Here is a 14,480-nt window from a genome sequence, read left to right as displayed (position 1 = left end):
AGGAGGAGGAGGCCGGCCTGAATTCAGACTTGAGCAGAAGAGTAGTTCCCGCGAAGTTTGTGAGCTGGGTCAGTGGTGATAATCAGGTTGGAGAAATTGTACTTATGTGAGTGATGGCTGAGAGGCAAAGACCCCCCTTCTCCACGTGTATACGTGATCCTTTCTCTGCCCCACTGGGTCTCTGATCGTAAACATCACCTGGGTCCTCACTGACAATATACCTATTACCTGGCTCCATTCCTGAAGGCCTGGGGTGCAGCCCTGGGACCTCTATATTTTCTAAGCACCCAGGTGATTCTTCTCATCAGGAAAATGTGGGACTTACTGCCCCAGAGGAAGGTGATCCTTGCTGGGCTAGGGAGAGGCTAATATCTGTGTCTCATATAATTGACCATGTTTCAGAGAGGACACACAAAAAAGAGTGGATCTTTATCTCTATGTAAATATGTCTCTCTCTATTCTATACATATATGAGTGTGTGCTTGTGTGTGTGTGCTTAAAACTACTAGGAAAAGCTTCTCTAGGAGAGAAGATTGTGGATCACATCACTGGAAACAATCAGAGGAGAAGCAGGCTTTCAATGGGCTTCACTGCTTTATTTATAAACCCATCCTCCAACCTTTCTGAACTTCTGAAACAACACAAATGCATCTCAAGTTGTACAATCTGTTACGTTGGCAAGCTTGTAATGACAAACCCTGTTTTGCATCTTTGAATATTGCTTCTAATTACTCTACTTAACGTTCAGAGTAAGAACCACCGTGGCAGGGGAGGGGCGGGAGTCTGCTTGCGGATTTCATTTGATTTGATTTTTGCAGTTGTTTTGCTGTCAGAAGCCTTTCCATCTCTGGAAAGGATGTAAAGCTACCCCTTGGGACAGATCATGCTCAGATTGTCCTGTTGTGTGGGGCAAAATTGTTCTCTTATTGTTTAAAACCACTTCACCCATGTGCTTTTTTCTCTCAATAACCAAAATAGCGCAAGATCAAAGAGCAAAAGTGATGATATAGTTGTCTCCGTAATCCTGTGTGGCTGTCACACAACTTTTAATTGGGAGTATGTGATATATATTCACACACACACATACTTGGAGAATGCTAATACTGCTCTAAAATAGCCGTGTCTCTAGTCCAGCTTTTATACTACATAATAACACCCAACCCACTGCCATGCTTTAAATGGTAGCAGAGACAAATTTTTCACTAATTATACATTTTAGGGCAGCAACTCTGTGCTGGACTTATGGTGTCTGAAGACATTTTTGACATATAAATAATTAAATGTGTTCTGATTTAAGTGAGGCTTATGGATTAAAAGAAGAGGAAGCCTCCACTCCTAGCCCTCAACTCTCTCAGCATTTTAAAACAACAGATAGATGAAAATGGTGGATTCCTTTTTCCCTTTCTAGTCCTTGGAGAGTGATGACTGCGTAGTTTAACCCCAGGGTGTATTGAAGCTTCACTCATTAAGATTATTAAATGTTTTGGACAAGGAATGATTCTGTTGTCATGGGAAGACTGAGGCATGTGAAGCAGTGGCCTCCTGTAGGTTGGGCGAGTTTAGTGTTTATGCTGTGGGCCATTTATTTTTAAAATTAAATTAAAATTCTTACTCGTAAGAAGCTGTAGTTTGTTTGCTTTGTTTTTGTTTTCCAGGGTAGCTTGATTTCGTCCACCTTCCATGTCTGTACTCACGTGCATACCTCATTTCATGGATAATCCTGAGCCTCCCTGCTGAATTCAGATGTACGTGGCTGACCCCAGCAGGGAAGCTCCCAGCTATTGCAATTTTAAATATAAACCCACATTCTGGAATCCTAATGCAGTACATTACATTAACACATGAGAACTAATTACCAGAGATGCGTAACATTCATGGAATAGATAATAACATTGCGATTTAGTCTCTAAGTTTTGCAAGCTAATGTGAATGAACAAATATCAGACATGTTGGGGCTTGATCTAATTCTGCACTAAAGGACTATGAAACTGAATAAATGAATGTACCCGACTGCTCAGAGTTATTACTGTATAAAAGACAACTAAATGGATAGTTTCCATATGCTTAATTCCTGCTGATGGAAATTACAGATATAAAGTGTCTCTTCTCATGCTTCTCTTAGTAATAGTAACAGCAATTATCACAAAGAGTTCCACAATCTTAGGGCATTATGACTACAACATAAATAGAAAAGAAAAAAAACCAAGAGGCAGAACTACATTACAAATTGCATCCTAACAATGTTTGTCTTGCTATTAACAGTTAAACTCTTCTAAAACATTTCCAAATGATGTACACTCATTAATAAATGTGACCTTCATTTGTTAAAGTAAAATTAAAGAAAATATTAAGCATAATTTATCGTCAGTTTTAGAAATGTGATACGTTAAATCTAAATGGATTCTCTTGCTCTGTCTTTTTAATTTGGAGTCTCCACTTTATCTTTTACATAGGGAGAATGTCTCCAAAATAGTTCAGACTTAATTTTGCCATTTTTTGCAGGTTCTGTGGGCTTCACGGTTTCATAACAGAAATGAAGCCCAGGAAGTCATCTCCAGCAGCCACTTAGAGGCTGCCTCGGGTGGGTCCGGGGCGTCCAGCAAAGTGAAATGAACTATCTGCCTGAAGAAGCCCACCCGACATTTGCTGAGCAGCCGCTGTGAAGTTCTACCCACTGCAGTTTGCACACATTTCTGTTAGCATCAGCTTCTCCACTCCCACGAACAGAAAAGACAGGGGAGATGAAGGGGAAGCAGCGGACGCCACAAGGGTCACTGCTTTCGTGAGGCGATGCTCCATGCGACACTTCCGTGTGGGGAGGCCCAGGCTGTTGCCACATTCACAGAATCTTCCATTTTCTTCATGATGAAAGATTTGAAAAAGTGGACCTTTGAGAAGAAATGCTGCAGACTTCCAAATTGGTGAAAGAACTTCCAGCGTCGCTTGGATACTCTGGGTAGGAGGAACTGGAGGAGATGATATTTTTGAGCCTCTGGAGGGCAATGATTAAAAGGAGAAGCAGAAAAGCTAGAAGGCTGAGGAATATGGACACATAGATGTAGACATTTGACAGATGGCCCGAGGCTGGGTCCACCGACGTGGACAGGGAGGTGGGAAACAGCTCAAGGAAAGTTCCATTCTCTATGCTTCCAGAAAATCCAGAGGAAGGGTCAGGTTCAGACATCTTTATGGAAGGTGAAGGAGTGAACAAGTATGTTAAAAGTCGAAGTTTCACACTCAGGTTAAAAAGGACAGAATGGAAATTATTTTTCTCATAACAGTGTTAGGAGAATGGCAGGCTATTAAATCAGCACCACTTCTTGGTTTTCAAACAAAGGCAGCAGGAGATTAAGTGTCCGTTGAAATAACTGCAAAAAATAAAAAATAAAGAAAAGAAACTCAGTGCATTCTTCAGAAAATATCCCCTTCAAATCTCACTTTGACTTTCCATTTTAGTAAGGCTTAATTAGAAAACCCACCAGGGAGGTTAAAAAGAAGTGAATTCACTCCCCCAGGAGGAAGTTATGTTTATGTCTTCATATTACAAATGATTACACAGAAATGAACTTTTATTATCTTTCCATAGTACCCTGGGTGCCAGATTTCTCTAAGGAACTCAAGATAAAAGGGAAAATACATTTCTGATGTTCTCCATCTGCTGCAATTTTTACAGATGCTCCAAGTGGATGCTGTGAGACTAGAACCTAAAAAGTCAGCACTAAGTGTCCCTCCTCCAGGAAATGTGTCGTGCACTGTCCAGCATACCAGCATAATTCCTCCCTAGTATGTCCCTCTAGCACACTTTGGAGAATCACTGCACATGTGAGTTTTTTTTTTTTTTTTTTAATTTCAGATTAATATGAGGGCGCAAACAACTAGGTTACAGTGTTTGCATTTGTTAGGCAAAGTTCCTGTTGTGGTTGTGTCCCGCACTCCGGAGGTGTGCCCTATACCCTTTCAGTGTGCCCTCCTCCCCACAACTTGAGTTGAATTGAGTATTTCTCTTGTGTGGGCGTGTATAAGTTTATCTGCTGACTTCCTATTAGTATTGAGTACATTTGGTACTTGCTTTTCCATTCTTGTGAGACTTTACTAAGAAGAATGTTCCTCAGCTCCATCCAGGTTAATACAAAAGATGTAAAGTCTCCATCTTTTTGTGGCTGAATAGTATTCCATGGTGTACATATACCACAGTTTATTAATCCATTCTCGGGTTGATGGCTAACGTTGTTTCCACGTCTTGATGATTATAAAGTGAGCTGTGATAAACAATCTACTGCAAGTGAGTTTGCTTCCGGATGAGTATAATAACTGATTTGTTGATAGACATTTCATCTTTTTTGAGATCAGAGGCCATTTCCATATCATTCTTTTCCTTCACTGTACCTAAGGGACTTTGTTTTACATACTCCCGGCCTTGAATAAAACCTTTACATTAATTTAGATGAAAAACAAAGGTTAGAGTCTCTCTGAAGGGTAGAGTACGAGGTCTGCTATGCAGAGCCTCAGGTTAGAAGCCTGAATGTTCCATTTTCCTGGGAATTTGGGCACAATGCCTCTATTTTCTGAGCATCACTTTCCTCATCGGTACAATTATCTAGCACCTGCTCCATCCCCTGACTGTGACATAGAGCAGGGCCCTGTGTGAAGGGTAACGGGTTAGAGGGAAGTGAGGTGCGTGTGTGTGTGTGTGTGTGTGTGTGTGTGTGTGTGTTTGTGAGTGTGTGGGTATGGGGTGTCTGTGTTTTTAGGAGTATGGAGGGGGGACATTTCCTCTTAGCCAGGTGCAGGGAAACACCCCTCTGTGTGTGCATGCTGAGGGCGATGCAGCCTGAGGGGGCAGGACTTCTCTCGGTAGGTAACTCTCTGTAAGTCCAGAAAAGATAGCCTCCCTAGCTCTTCAAAGCCCTAGATAACTTTGTTACAGATTTTTCTAAAACTTGCTCCTGGTGTGCAAGAAGGATAAGGGGAAAACATCCGCTCCACCCCAGCTTTCCCTTCCTAGACTCTGCCCTGCATTTTACCTGCACAACTTGCCTTTTCTGCCTATTCTCCAAATCTAATTAAGCAGCTGATTCTTAGGGGGACTGACATTTGAGGCCGTGGCAGGCAGCACTAATGATCCCTGGGAAGGAGGGGACACTTCAGAGAGGGCTGTCCCGCCGGGTGCCACGCAGACTAATGAGACTTAGTGAGCTCCCGAGTGGGCCAAGGACAACGTCTTATTAGTTCCTAAAATCATGTGACTGCTACTCCTCATTATGCTTTGCCTGGTGATTTTAATTCCATTAGGCTGCTCTAGGCTCCTAACAATCCAAAAAAAAAAAGGGAAAAGAAAGTATGCACAGTGGGACTGGAAATGTGTTACACTGATTTGGCAACACCTAGTCTTTTTACAGCACATAAATGTTTCCATCGTTCATCCTCAGGGAATACAGTGGAGAATCATTCTGCCTGTCTCCAGGGCAGCAGGGTGCACAGAAAGGAAAACCGGGATAGAGCCCGTACAGACTGCATTGAAAAAAATATTCAGAATGTTCTGGTACAATCTCCTAAGTGCAGTAGAGGAAACAGAGAAACACAGAAGCTAATTGATTCTACAAAAGTCAAATCTAATTAGAAGATCCTAAGCCAGGGCTTTTGGCTTCTGCCTCCCCTTGCCCCTACATCTGGTCTCAGTTTTCCTATGGAGTTGGTAGTAAGGACTTTAAGTCATCTCTTCTTTTTTAGCATGGGTAAACCAGGTTAGGACTGCGTATCTTGTGTGTCCCCCACAACTCTTTTGGAGGGTGGGTAGAGCAGGAATTCTCATTTTGCAGGAGAGATTTACTCAGGGTGCACAGCTAGATGGTGACAGAGAAGTGACTACAACCCATGCCTGAACTGTGTTCGTGGTTTTCTCAGCTGTGGGGGGAAGAGGAAAATTATGAGATTTGGGTAATTAGTTCCTATCTGTCACTTACCTTGAGCAAGCCCACAGTTTAGTGTTGATACTTCAGTGTTCCTTCTTGTATGACAGTAACACCTTTCCTACCTTTCCATGAGGGCCCGAGTTAAGATGTGATACGTTTTTCATAATGGTACTTAGAAAATAATAAATGGCCAATAGACAGATAATTCCTTCTGAATACCTGGAAAGACCAACGGAACCTTCAAGGTTTCTGCTCATCCTACAGTTCTGACATGGGCAGCTCATAGATTCAGCTGGAATTGGCTGATTTTTCTAAAGCCACTTTTCCTACTATCCAAATTGCTATCATCTTCTGGGATGGAGCTAGAGGCACAAAGTCACTGTGGTATCAGCAATTCCGTGGGAAAACACACAACTGGCTCCCAGGTCACTGGTTAGTATCTTTTTAAAGGTTTGATATTCAAGAGTTCTTTTTCCCTAAAGATTGCTGTCTTCCAGACCAAAAGCCCTCTGTGACCCTCAGCTGTCTATGGAACAGCTTACAGGTAATGAGGCTTACAAGATTTGAGTAAAGAATCTGATCTTCTGAAAGGCCTTGGAAGAATGATAGAAATGAAACCTCATGTCCTTATTGGACATTAGACAATTAAATATTTTCTTCTTTAAATATTCTCTTCTCCAAATCTTATAGATTTGAAATCACTTCCAGAATACTTCTTTATTTAAAATGACAGCTATACACATTTCATTTCCCTGTTCTTCTGTCTACTCTGAAACAAGAGAGTACATGCACTGTTAGAGATCATTTTAATTTGGCGACATCAGTTCTCACTTCCTTATTGGAGTTTAAAAAACTGGTATGCCTTTTCTCTCTCCGATGTATGTTTTATTTGACAGTAAATAGAATGGTCAGGATGAACCAATGGTGTGTGGTTAGGCTTTGTGACCCTGTGGAACGAGGCCAGAGGTGGCACTTTGGAAATAAAATGGGACGAGTGTGTTTCAAGATGATGTTTCTTGGGCTGTTGCTCCCAAACAGAGAAGGTTTAAAAAATAGAGGAGACTTCATCTGAAATGCATAGCCTTGACCTGTCTTGGGCAGTGCCAGCAGACTCTCATTTCAGGTGACAACTAAAGCCACATGGGGATTTCAATGCTTTTTTGTTGAGCCATCCTCAGAAAGTGATTTTTGAGAAGGAAAATGAGATGCCTGGATCACAGCATTACAATGAAGACCTGCAGAGAGATTTTAGCTCACAGTCAACAGCTTTGCCTTTGTTTCTTGGGATAAAAACCTGTACTGGAAAGAAATCAACAGAAAGTGAGGAGGGAGGGACATTCCACCTCTCACCACGAGTCCATCAGGGTGGGGAGATTGAGAGAGCACAGATGGGGTAGACCTGGGGGTCTCTGGCTCCAAGTCACTCATTACCATGTCCCCCCTTTTTTTTTTGTAGAGACAGAGTCTCACTGTACCACCCTCGGGTAGAGTGCCGTGGCGTCACACAGCTCACAGCAACCTCTAACTCTTGGGCTTACGCGATTCTCTTGCCTCAGCCTCCCAAGCAGCTGGGACTACAGGCGCCCGCCACAATGCCCAGCTATTTTTTGTTGCAGTTTGGCCGGAGCTGGGTTTGAACCCACCACCCTCGGTCTATGGGGCCGGCGCCCTACTCATTGAGCCATAGGCGCCACCCCCATGTCCCTTTTTAAAGAATGGAAACTTCCCTCCTTATGGGGCGATTATGAGGACTGTAATGTTGGGGAGCCCAAAATCAGGCTCTCTAGCATGTACCTTCATCCCAGGTCAAAGGAAGATGAGTTGGCTGGCCTCCAAGGGTGAGGTCTCTCACAGAAGCATTGCAAGGCCCACAGCCACCAGCGTGTGGGTAGAGCCTGCAGCACGGCCTTGACTGCTACCCATACAAAGGTTTCTAAAACTCAGTTTATCAGCCAGCCTCAAATCTGGCATTGTGATTTTAGATTTTGTGACCTTTATTCAAATATTTCCTGTGTGAATAACAACTATTTGAAAGGTTTTTGTTGTAGAAAACTGGGACAAGCTGCTCTGTTCCCTTGCAGAGATTTTTATTTAAAGAGGGGCCTGGCTGTTGTAACGATGCATCAATATTCCATCATTATCAAATTCTGCTGTGTCACACTCCAAAAGGTGGCCCTTCCCACGCCATGAGAGATGAGGCCATGAGGGATTGACACGACATAATAAAATGCTTTTTTCCCAGTACACAAATGTGAAATTTAAGAGTGTTAATTTAATTAATGGGTTCAGATGATGTATTGAATCTCTTTCTCTGTAGAACAAATAGAAACGGCTTTTTCCAGAAGGGACCTTATCACATCTGAGCAAAGCTGTTTTTAGTTCTATTTAGAAAATAGCATGTTTTATATAAGACCTCAGAACCATTCCTTTGCCCTCTGCATGATTATCTTCTTAATACTTTTTCTTTGAAACACGACCTTGTAGGTCATGTTAGCTCAGAGAAGACTGGAGCTGACAATACACTCTTCCCACCACCGGCCTCTGAATGTAAATCTTCACTTGCATTCAATGGCCAACTCTAACCCCTGGGCTTGCAATATGAAAATAAAGGTTATTATCTTATGTGCCATCCTTATTCAAAGCTGACTCAGCCATTCATACATTTTTCTATTTGAGAACTGTCTTTATATCAGTACAACACTTTGGAAGAGTGGAATTTTGTGTGAACTCTCATTATGATTCCTTCTATCATCCCACAGTAAAAACCAAAACCAAGTTAAGAAAATAAACTGTATCTATCTGCTATCATACATTGAGTCTGCTATCATACATTTCTTATAAGAGGAGAAAGATGGAGATTCTGAAGAGTGCATTGCAAATCATGGATCTGCCCTGGAAAACATATTAAAAAATTAAAATTAATGGTCAGTCCTCTTTATCTGAATGACCATACAATATAAACACAGTACTTTGGTAGATGAAAATTATGGAAATGGACAAACCAATAGCTTGGCGTCAGTGATTTATTCTAAACATCAATGCTAGAACAGGTCATTAGGTTTGTTTAGATTCAATTCAGTCTCCTACATCACTCCCTCAGTGATGACTTTTGTCTACCTGGATTACTCTTAGGCTCTGTAAAATACATATTTCCTCCACCAAAAAAAAAATTAAATTATACTTGAATTATTTTTGCTATTACACACTTATGTTGTTCTAATCCTTCAACCCATAGTTATCTGTTAAGGCATAATTCTCAGAAAATTCAGAATATACCTTTCTTGATATACAGAACTGAATAGATGGAGGGAAATTAAAAAAAAAAAAACACAAGAAAGTATTTCAAAAAGGATGTAAATAAAACTGTTTGACCATTCACCTTGCATAGTCTCAAATGTAATTATAGTTATGAGTCCTTTGCATTGTGCACTGCTGGGGAAATCGAACTACTACTCGTAATATATTTTTGGCATATTTATATTCCATGGGAAGATTTTATATCCAAAACACTGCCTTAGAAGAAATTATCATTTTTGAATTATACTATCTTAGAATAAGATAGATAGTTTTATTGGATGATTCTCAAGATAAAAAGAAGGTCAAATACAAAACCAGTTTCTAGCATAGAATCTTCATGATTCTTTCCTGGTGTTTAGAAAAGACTGAGGAGTGGGCTTCCTACACTTTAAAGAGAATGGACCCCCCTTGGCTAACATAATTAGTCTAAATCAAAGTAAGAAAATGGCAACTTGAAGGCTGAAGGAAGCATGAACCAGTTCAAAAGTAGCAGAAGGATGAAAGCCACCTTTAGAGGCAGGGAGAAAAGGTCATTGGCTAACCACTTGATTGACAGAAAAAGCAAACAGCCAGAGAAATAATGAGTTGAAGATCAGAGGGAAGGTCATAAAGAGTCAGTGGAAAGAAAGAAGGTAAAAAGCAAGCGTGGCTTTTCAAGACGTTACAGCATTGTCAGTGAGGGCCGTTGTGCTCAATCCTCTCCCCTCACCCAGCTCTGATCATTCCCAATATTTTAGAAATGTATTTAGAAAAACAATTTTTTATTCTCAGAGCAGCTAAAATCAATTCATTGATGGAATTAGTAAACAAAAAGATTTGCTTATTTTTAGCAAAACCAGACACATTTTAAAAATCCTCATTCAACCATGCTGGGGCAGGAGAATAGAAGGCTGTTTGTTCCTGTTCTATTGTGTCCTACTTTGTCTCTATGGTTAAAATATTTTGCATCCCATATAGTTTTTACTCCATCAGGAAATGTTCACAACAGTCTCCTTATAAAGTGTGACATTTGGGAAGATTTTGTTGTTGTAAACATTCATTTTGTGATATAAATCTCTGGGAATAAGTTGGCCAGAGCTTTTTTTCTTTCCTTTCCTTTTTTTTTTTTTTTTTTTTTAATACTTTCTGTGTAAATTATTAGGTAACAGGGCCCTTTGGTGCTTCTAAAGCTGCTCTAAGAGTTTGGAAATTTGGTTTTGCTACAACCACTGATGAAGTCCATCCTAAATTTCAGCGGATTTCTCCAAGGTAGGCAGCCATGGGCCACTGGACTACTCAGAGGAAGAAGTGAGATGGCGCCACTCTCTCCCCACCAATGGCGCCACTCTCTCCCCACCAATGCCACTCTTCCTTTTCTTTCTCGCTTCTACCACCACCTCCCTCTTCAGCAATGTACCCCTCATGGCCTGTTGTCATCACTGATACACTTCCCTCCATCCTCATTCCATTTCCTCCCAGTTCCCAGGGGCATCCAGGCTAATGTGTTCCGTGATGACTTCTCTGTTTGTACATGTTCCTGTAAAAGGCCTATTGCTGTGTGCGTGTGCGTATTTTCAATTTACAAGAATGAATATTTGGTAAATATTTTATTCACTCTGTCCCTTAGACCTCAAACTTCATACTCACTTAAAACAGCATGATAATTGAGACATAGGTAAGAGGAATTTGAATTATCTACCATGTCCAATTCTGTTTTTGCACATCAAAATACAACAAAACTAATAACAATTATCTATCCATGCATCATGGGCACAATTTGTAAAAAAAGAAAAAATGGATAGTGTAGATTATCTGAAAACAACTTTAGTGTTAGAAATAATTGGGTAGGCTACTATTTCTATCTATCTCCTTTGACGAGTACAGTCAGATATTTGTTTAAACCACGGTGCTTTATAATCTATTCCCTCAAAATGGATTAGGACATCATGAATATGTATAAAAGTTATATGTCTTGCATTTCCCAACAGGGAATCAAGCTCACAGTCTTTTAGTTAGTGACATTTTTAATCAAGGCATAGCACTTATTTGAATTAATGAACCACTGTCTCTTATAATACAACTACACATGGAACCATAGTTGATTACAAAGTCTGTAAATTGCCCATCTTATCTAGGTATTAGCCAAGCATTTGGCATAACATATACATATGAATTTTGCTAAATAAATTCTCTCATTCTTCCACTCCTCTGTGGCTGAAAGCTAAAGTATGATGACTCTGTCCACAGGAAAATGGGTATTTAAAAAGAATAATGCTTAGCAATTGGCAATTTAGGCAAGCTAAGTTTTGAATACACCCAGTTTTGGCCATATTACATTACTTAGTAGTCAGTTAAGCCCTCAGAGGAGAAAAGGTAGAATGCAGATATCAAGATTTATGCCTTTTATGTAATGCAAGATCTTGGTGAATCTTGGATCAATTAAAAAATAGCTTTGTTATAAAGGACATTATTAGGACTACTGGGGAAATATGAATATAGACTGTACGTTAGATAATTGCATTATATCAATATTGAATTTCCTAATTGTAACACAGGAGAATGTTCTTGTTCTTAGAAAATGCATGTTGAAGTATCTAAACATACAGTGTCATAACATCAGCAGCAAATCCTCAAGTGGTTCAGCCAGAACAAAACAAAAAAGGTACAAACACATACGTGCACTGCGATAAAGCAAATGTGTCCAAATGTGCCCAAATAGGGAGGGGGGAGGCAGAGGAGAGGGACTGCAGAGGTGTGCTCCCACCTAATGGGCACAATGTAAGGGTATAGGGCAACTCAACTATCACAGGGACCTTACCTAACAAATGCAAATATGGTAACTAATCGTTTATACCCTCATATTAATCTGAAACAGACAAACAAACAAACAAACACAAATGTTAACAACTGGTTAACCTAGTTGAAGGATTCACAGATACTCATTGCTATTATTCTTGCAACTTTTCAGTAGGTTTGGAATTTTTCAACATACAGGATGAGGAAAAGATGATTCTCCCCAAGGTCAAGAAAGTACGTTTGGAATAATACACAGTAAATCAGCTAAAATATTAGAAGCTTCTAGGAATATAATGATAGACGTCTGATTTTCCAGTGGGCATTAGATAGTGCAGACAGTTGCTTCTACCATCAGCTCTCGATGCCCACTAACCCTCAAGTACTCACGGTGAAGCAGCAGAGGATGAATTAGAGGAGGTTTAATATGGCCAGGAAACTGGATCCATGGTGGTGGAAGATGCTGGGCTGAGACAAGGAGAGGCGACTCACCAGTCAGCCTTATTCACAGCTCCACTCCTGAATCTCAGTGGGTTCCAGGGTCAAGGAATCCAGTTATGTACCTTTTATATCACCTATCATCTTCAGGGACAGCCAAGGATATCGCTCCTGCAGCTTAAATACCCAGTCAAAGGGAGGGAGATTCTAATGAGGACTAATGTAAAGCTGAGAAAGAGCCCGCAACAGCCAATGTGGTCCAGGGTCAAAGCAGGGACTTACAGGAAACAAGCAGTGGGAGACTTGGCTTGGGCAGCCAGGTCAAAGAAGCTGCAAACGGCAAGTTGCACAGATCAAAGAATTCACACTCCTTACGACTCTTATACCTAGCAACCATCTCCTTGATCACCCTGGTTTGGGTGAGTTTTCTAATCATTTGACCACGTGAATTCACCGTTTAGGGTCAGGATCTTTAGAAATCGGGGTCGATAAACAGTGTAGAACTTAAATCTAGTCACCACAAAATGCTGCTGCAAATAAAAAAGTAGGGAATACTGCTATGAATAGTGCCCTTTCCCAGCCATCACAAATCATACGACTGAGGATACAGATGGGTGCCCTGAAATAATGAGGACCAGGTGGGTCAGATTTTAGACAGAGGTTACCTAAACCCCCATCTTCACCAGTAGACCAAGCCCTCTCTCATGGCTGTAAAATGACTCTTCTACCTGGATTTGCAGTTACACCTGGGAAGGCAGAAAACAGAAAGAGGACACCGTGTCCTTCATTAGGAAGGCAGGTGCCCAGGTGGGATTTCCACGGTCCTCTGAATCCTTCCTGTGAGCAAAGCAGCAGAGGCTACCCGCAGGCTCTCTCTTTCTCTCACAGACGGCACAGCAAATGCAGAAGTCTGGCTAACCGAGAAAATGTCTACGTGTTCCTCGCATCGTAGAACAAAATGCTATGGCAGGCTATCAAGTATGGGAGGTCAAGTCCTCGTCAGCCTGTTGTCATTTTAGATGACGATTCAAGACCAGAATCTGTCAAAGATCATAGGAAGGCAATAAACAGCATGAGCTCAAATGCCCCCACAATGTGCGTCAACTTGAAAATGTAAGGGCGTGAAAATGAAAAATCATCAGGAATTACTTGTAGAGAATAGACTACTACAGAGGTCAACTGTAGAAAATACTGACGCCATCTTTTAAAACTATAAATAAATGTTTTTACTCAAAGAAATGATGAGTAATCTTTTACAGAAGGTGTAACTGGCTTTGACTTTGTCCTTTATCACAGCTTAGCTCTTCATATCACCAGTAAAGGTTGCGTGCTCTGTGTTTTTTTTTTTGTTGTTGTTGTTTTTTCCAACTGTAGAAATAGCTTCGGTCAGAAACACACATTCACCTGTCATCACTGTTCTTACATCTAGTCTTGATGCTCTGAATCTCTCTATTTCAGTGGTGCGGGCTGGGACCTAGGAACACATCATGTTGGAAGAGTGGTGAGAAGTCGAAGGGAGGCGGGGTGGGGTGGGGTATTCACAAGTGATGATGGAGTCACATTCTATCTTCGGAACATGACCAGCAGAGGAAGGCAAACCCTTCCTCTCTTTCACAAGGATGAGAAAGAATGCCCAGATGAACCAGGATGGGAAAAAAATAACATAAATGATAGCTGCCAATATTTTTTGACAAAGAGCATATACTGGTTTGGGCTGTGTGTTTATGTGTGTGAGCATGTGTATCTTTTTTGCTCTCTACACTGGGTTAAGGGAGTTATTATTATCCCCTGCCTTATTTTTCACAGATGAGAAGACTGAAGCTCAGTGAATTTAAAGGCTTTCCCAAGCCCAACCAACCACTTAGAGGCAGGGCTAGAATTCAAAATCTGTGTTTCTACATCACCCAGTTCTATGGTCATTACATTCCTTCTGACTTAAGGAAGCTGACTTAAAGAGGAATACATTTGAAACTTGTCATTACTCTGGCGGTGACTGGTTTCTGATGTTCCTCCTTGAGGCACATTGTAGGATTGTGTGTTCCTTCTGAATTTAGGGTGGCC

At 41.0% G+C, this 14,480-nt stretch overlaps 1 protein-coding gene across 1 annotated transcript in view; it reads right to left on the bottom strand.

Annotated features, from left to right (window-relative positions):
• Positions 1 to 591: 591 nt before the first annotated feature.
• The window catches only part of SERTM1 (serine rich and transmembrane domain containing 1), a 29,899-nt gene continuing 16,010 nt past the window's right edge, over positions 592 to 14,480 (bottom strand). Inside the window, exon 3 of the mRNA XM_053563651.1 lies at positions 592 to 3,368. Within this exon, the coding sequence (XP_053419626.1) occupies positions 2,861 to 3,184 (324 nt within the window). The 5' untranslated portion in view covers positions 3,185 to 3,368 and the 3' untranslated portion in view covers positions 592 to 2,860. The remainder of the gene's footprint in view (positions 3,369 to 14,480) is intronic.

The sequence above is a fragment of the Nycticebus coucang genome, chromosome 15, assembly GCF_027406575.1.
Source record: "Nycticebus coucang isolate mNycCou1 chromosome 15, mNycCou1.pri, whole genome shotgun sequence".
In the NCBI taxonomy this organism is placed as follows: domain Eukaryota; kingdom Metazoa; phylum Chordata; class Mammalia; order Primates; family Lorisidae; genus Nycticebus; species Nycticebus coucang.
The sequence above is the reverse complement of the archived record's forward strand: the minus strand, read 5'-3'. Positions and strand labels throughout refer to the sequence as shown.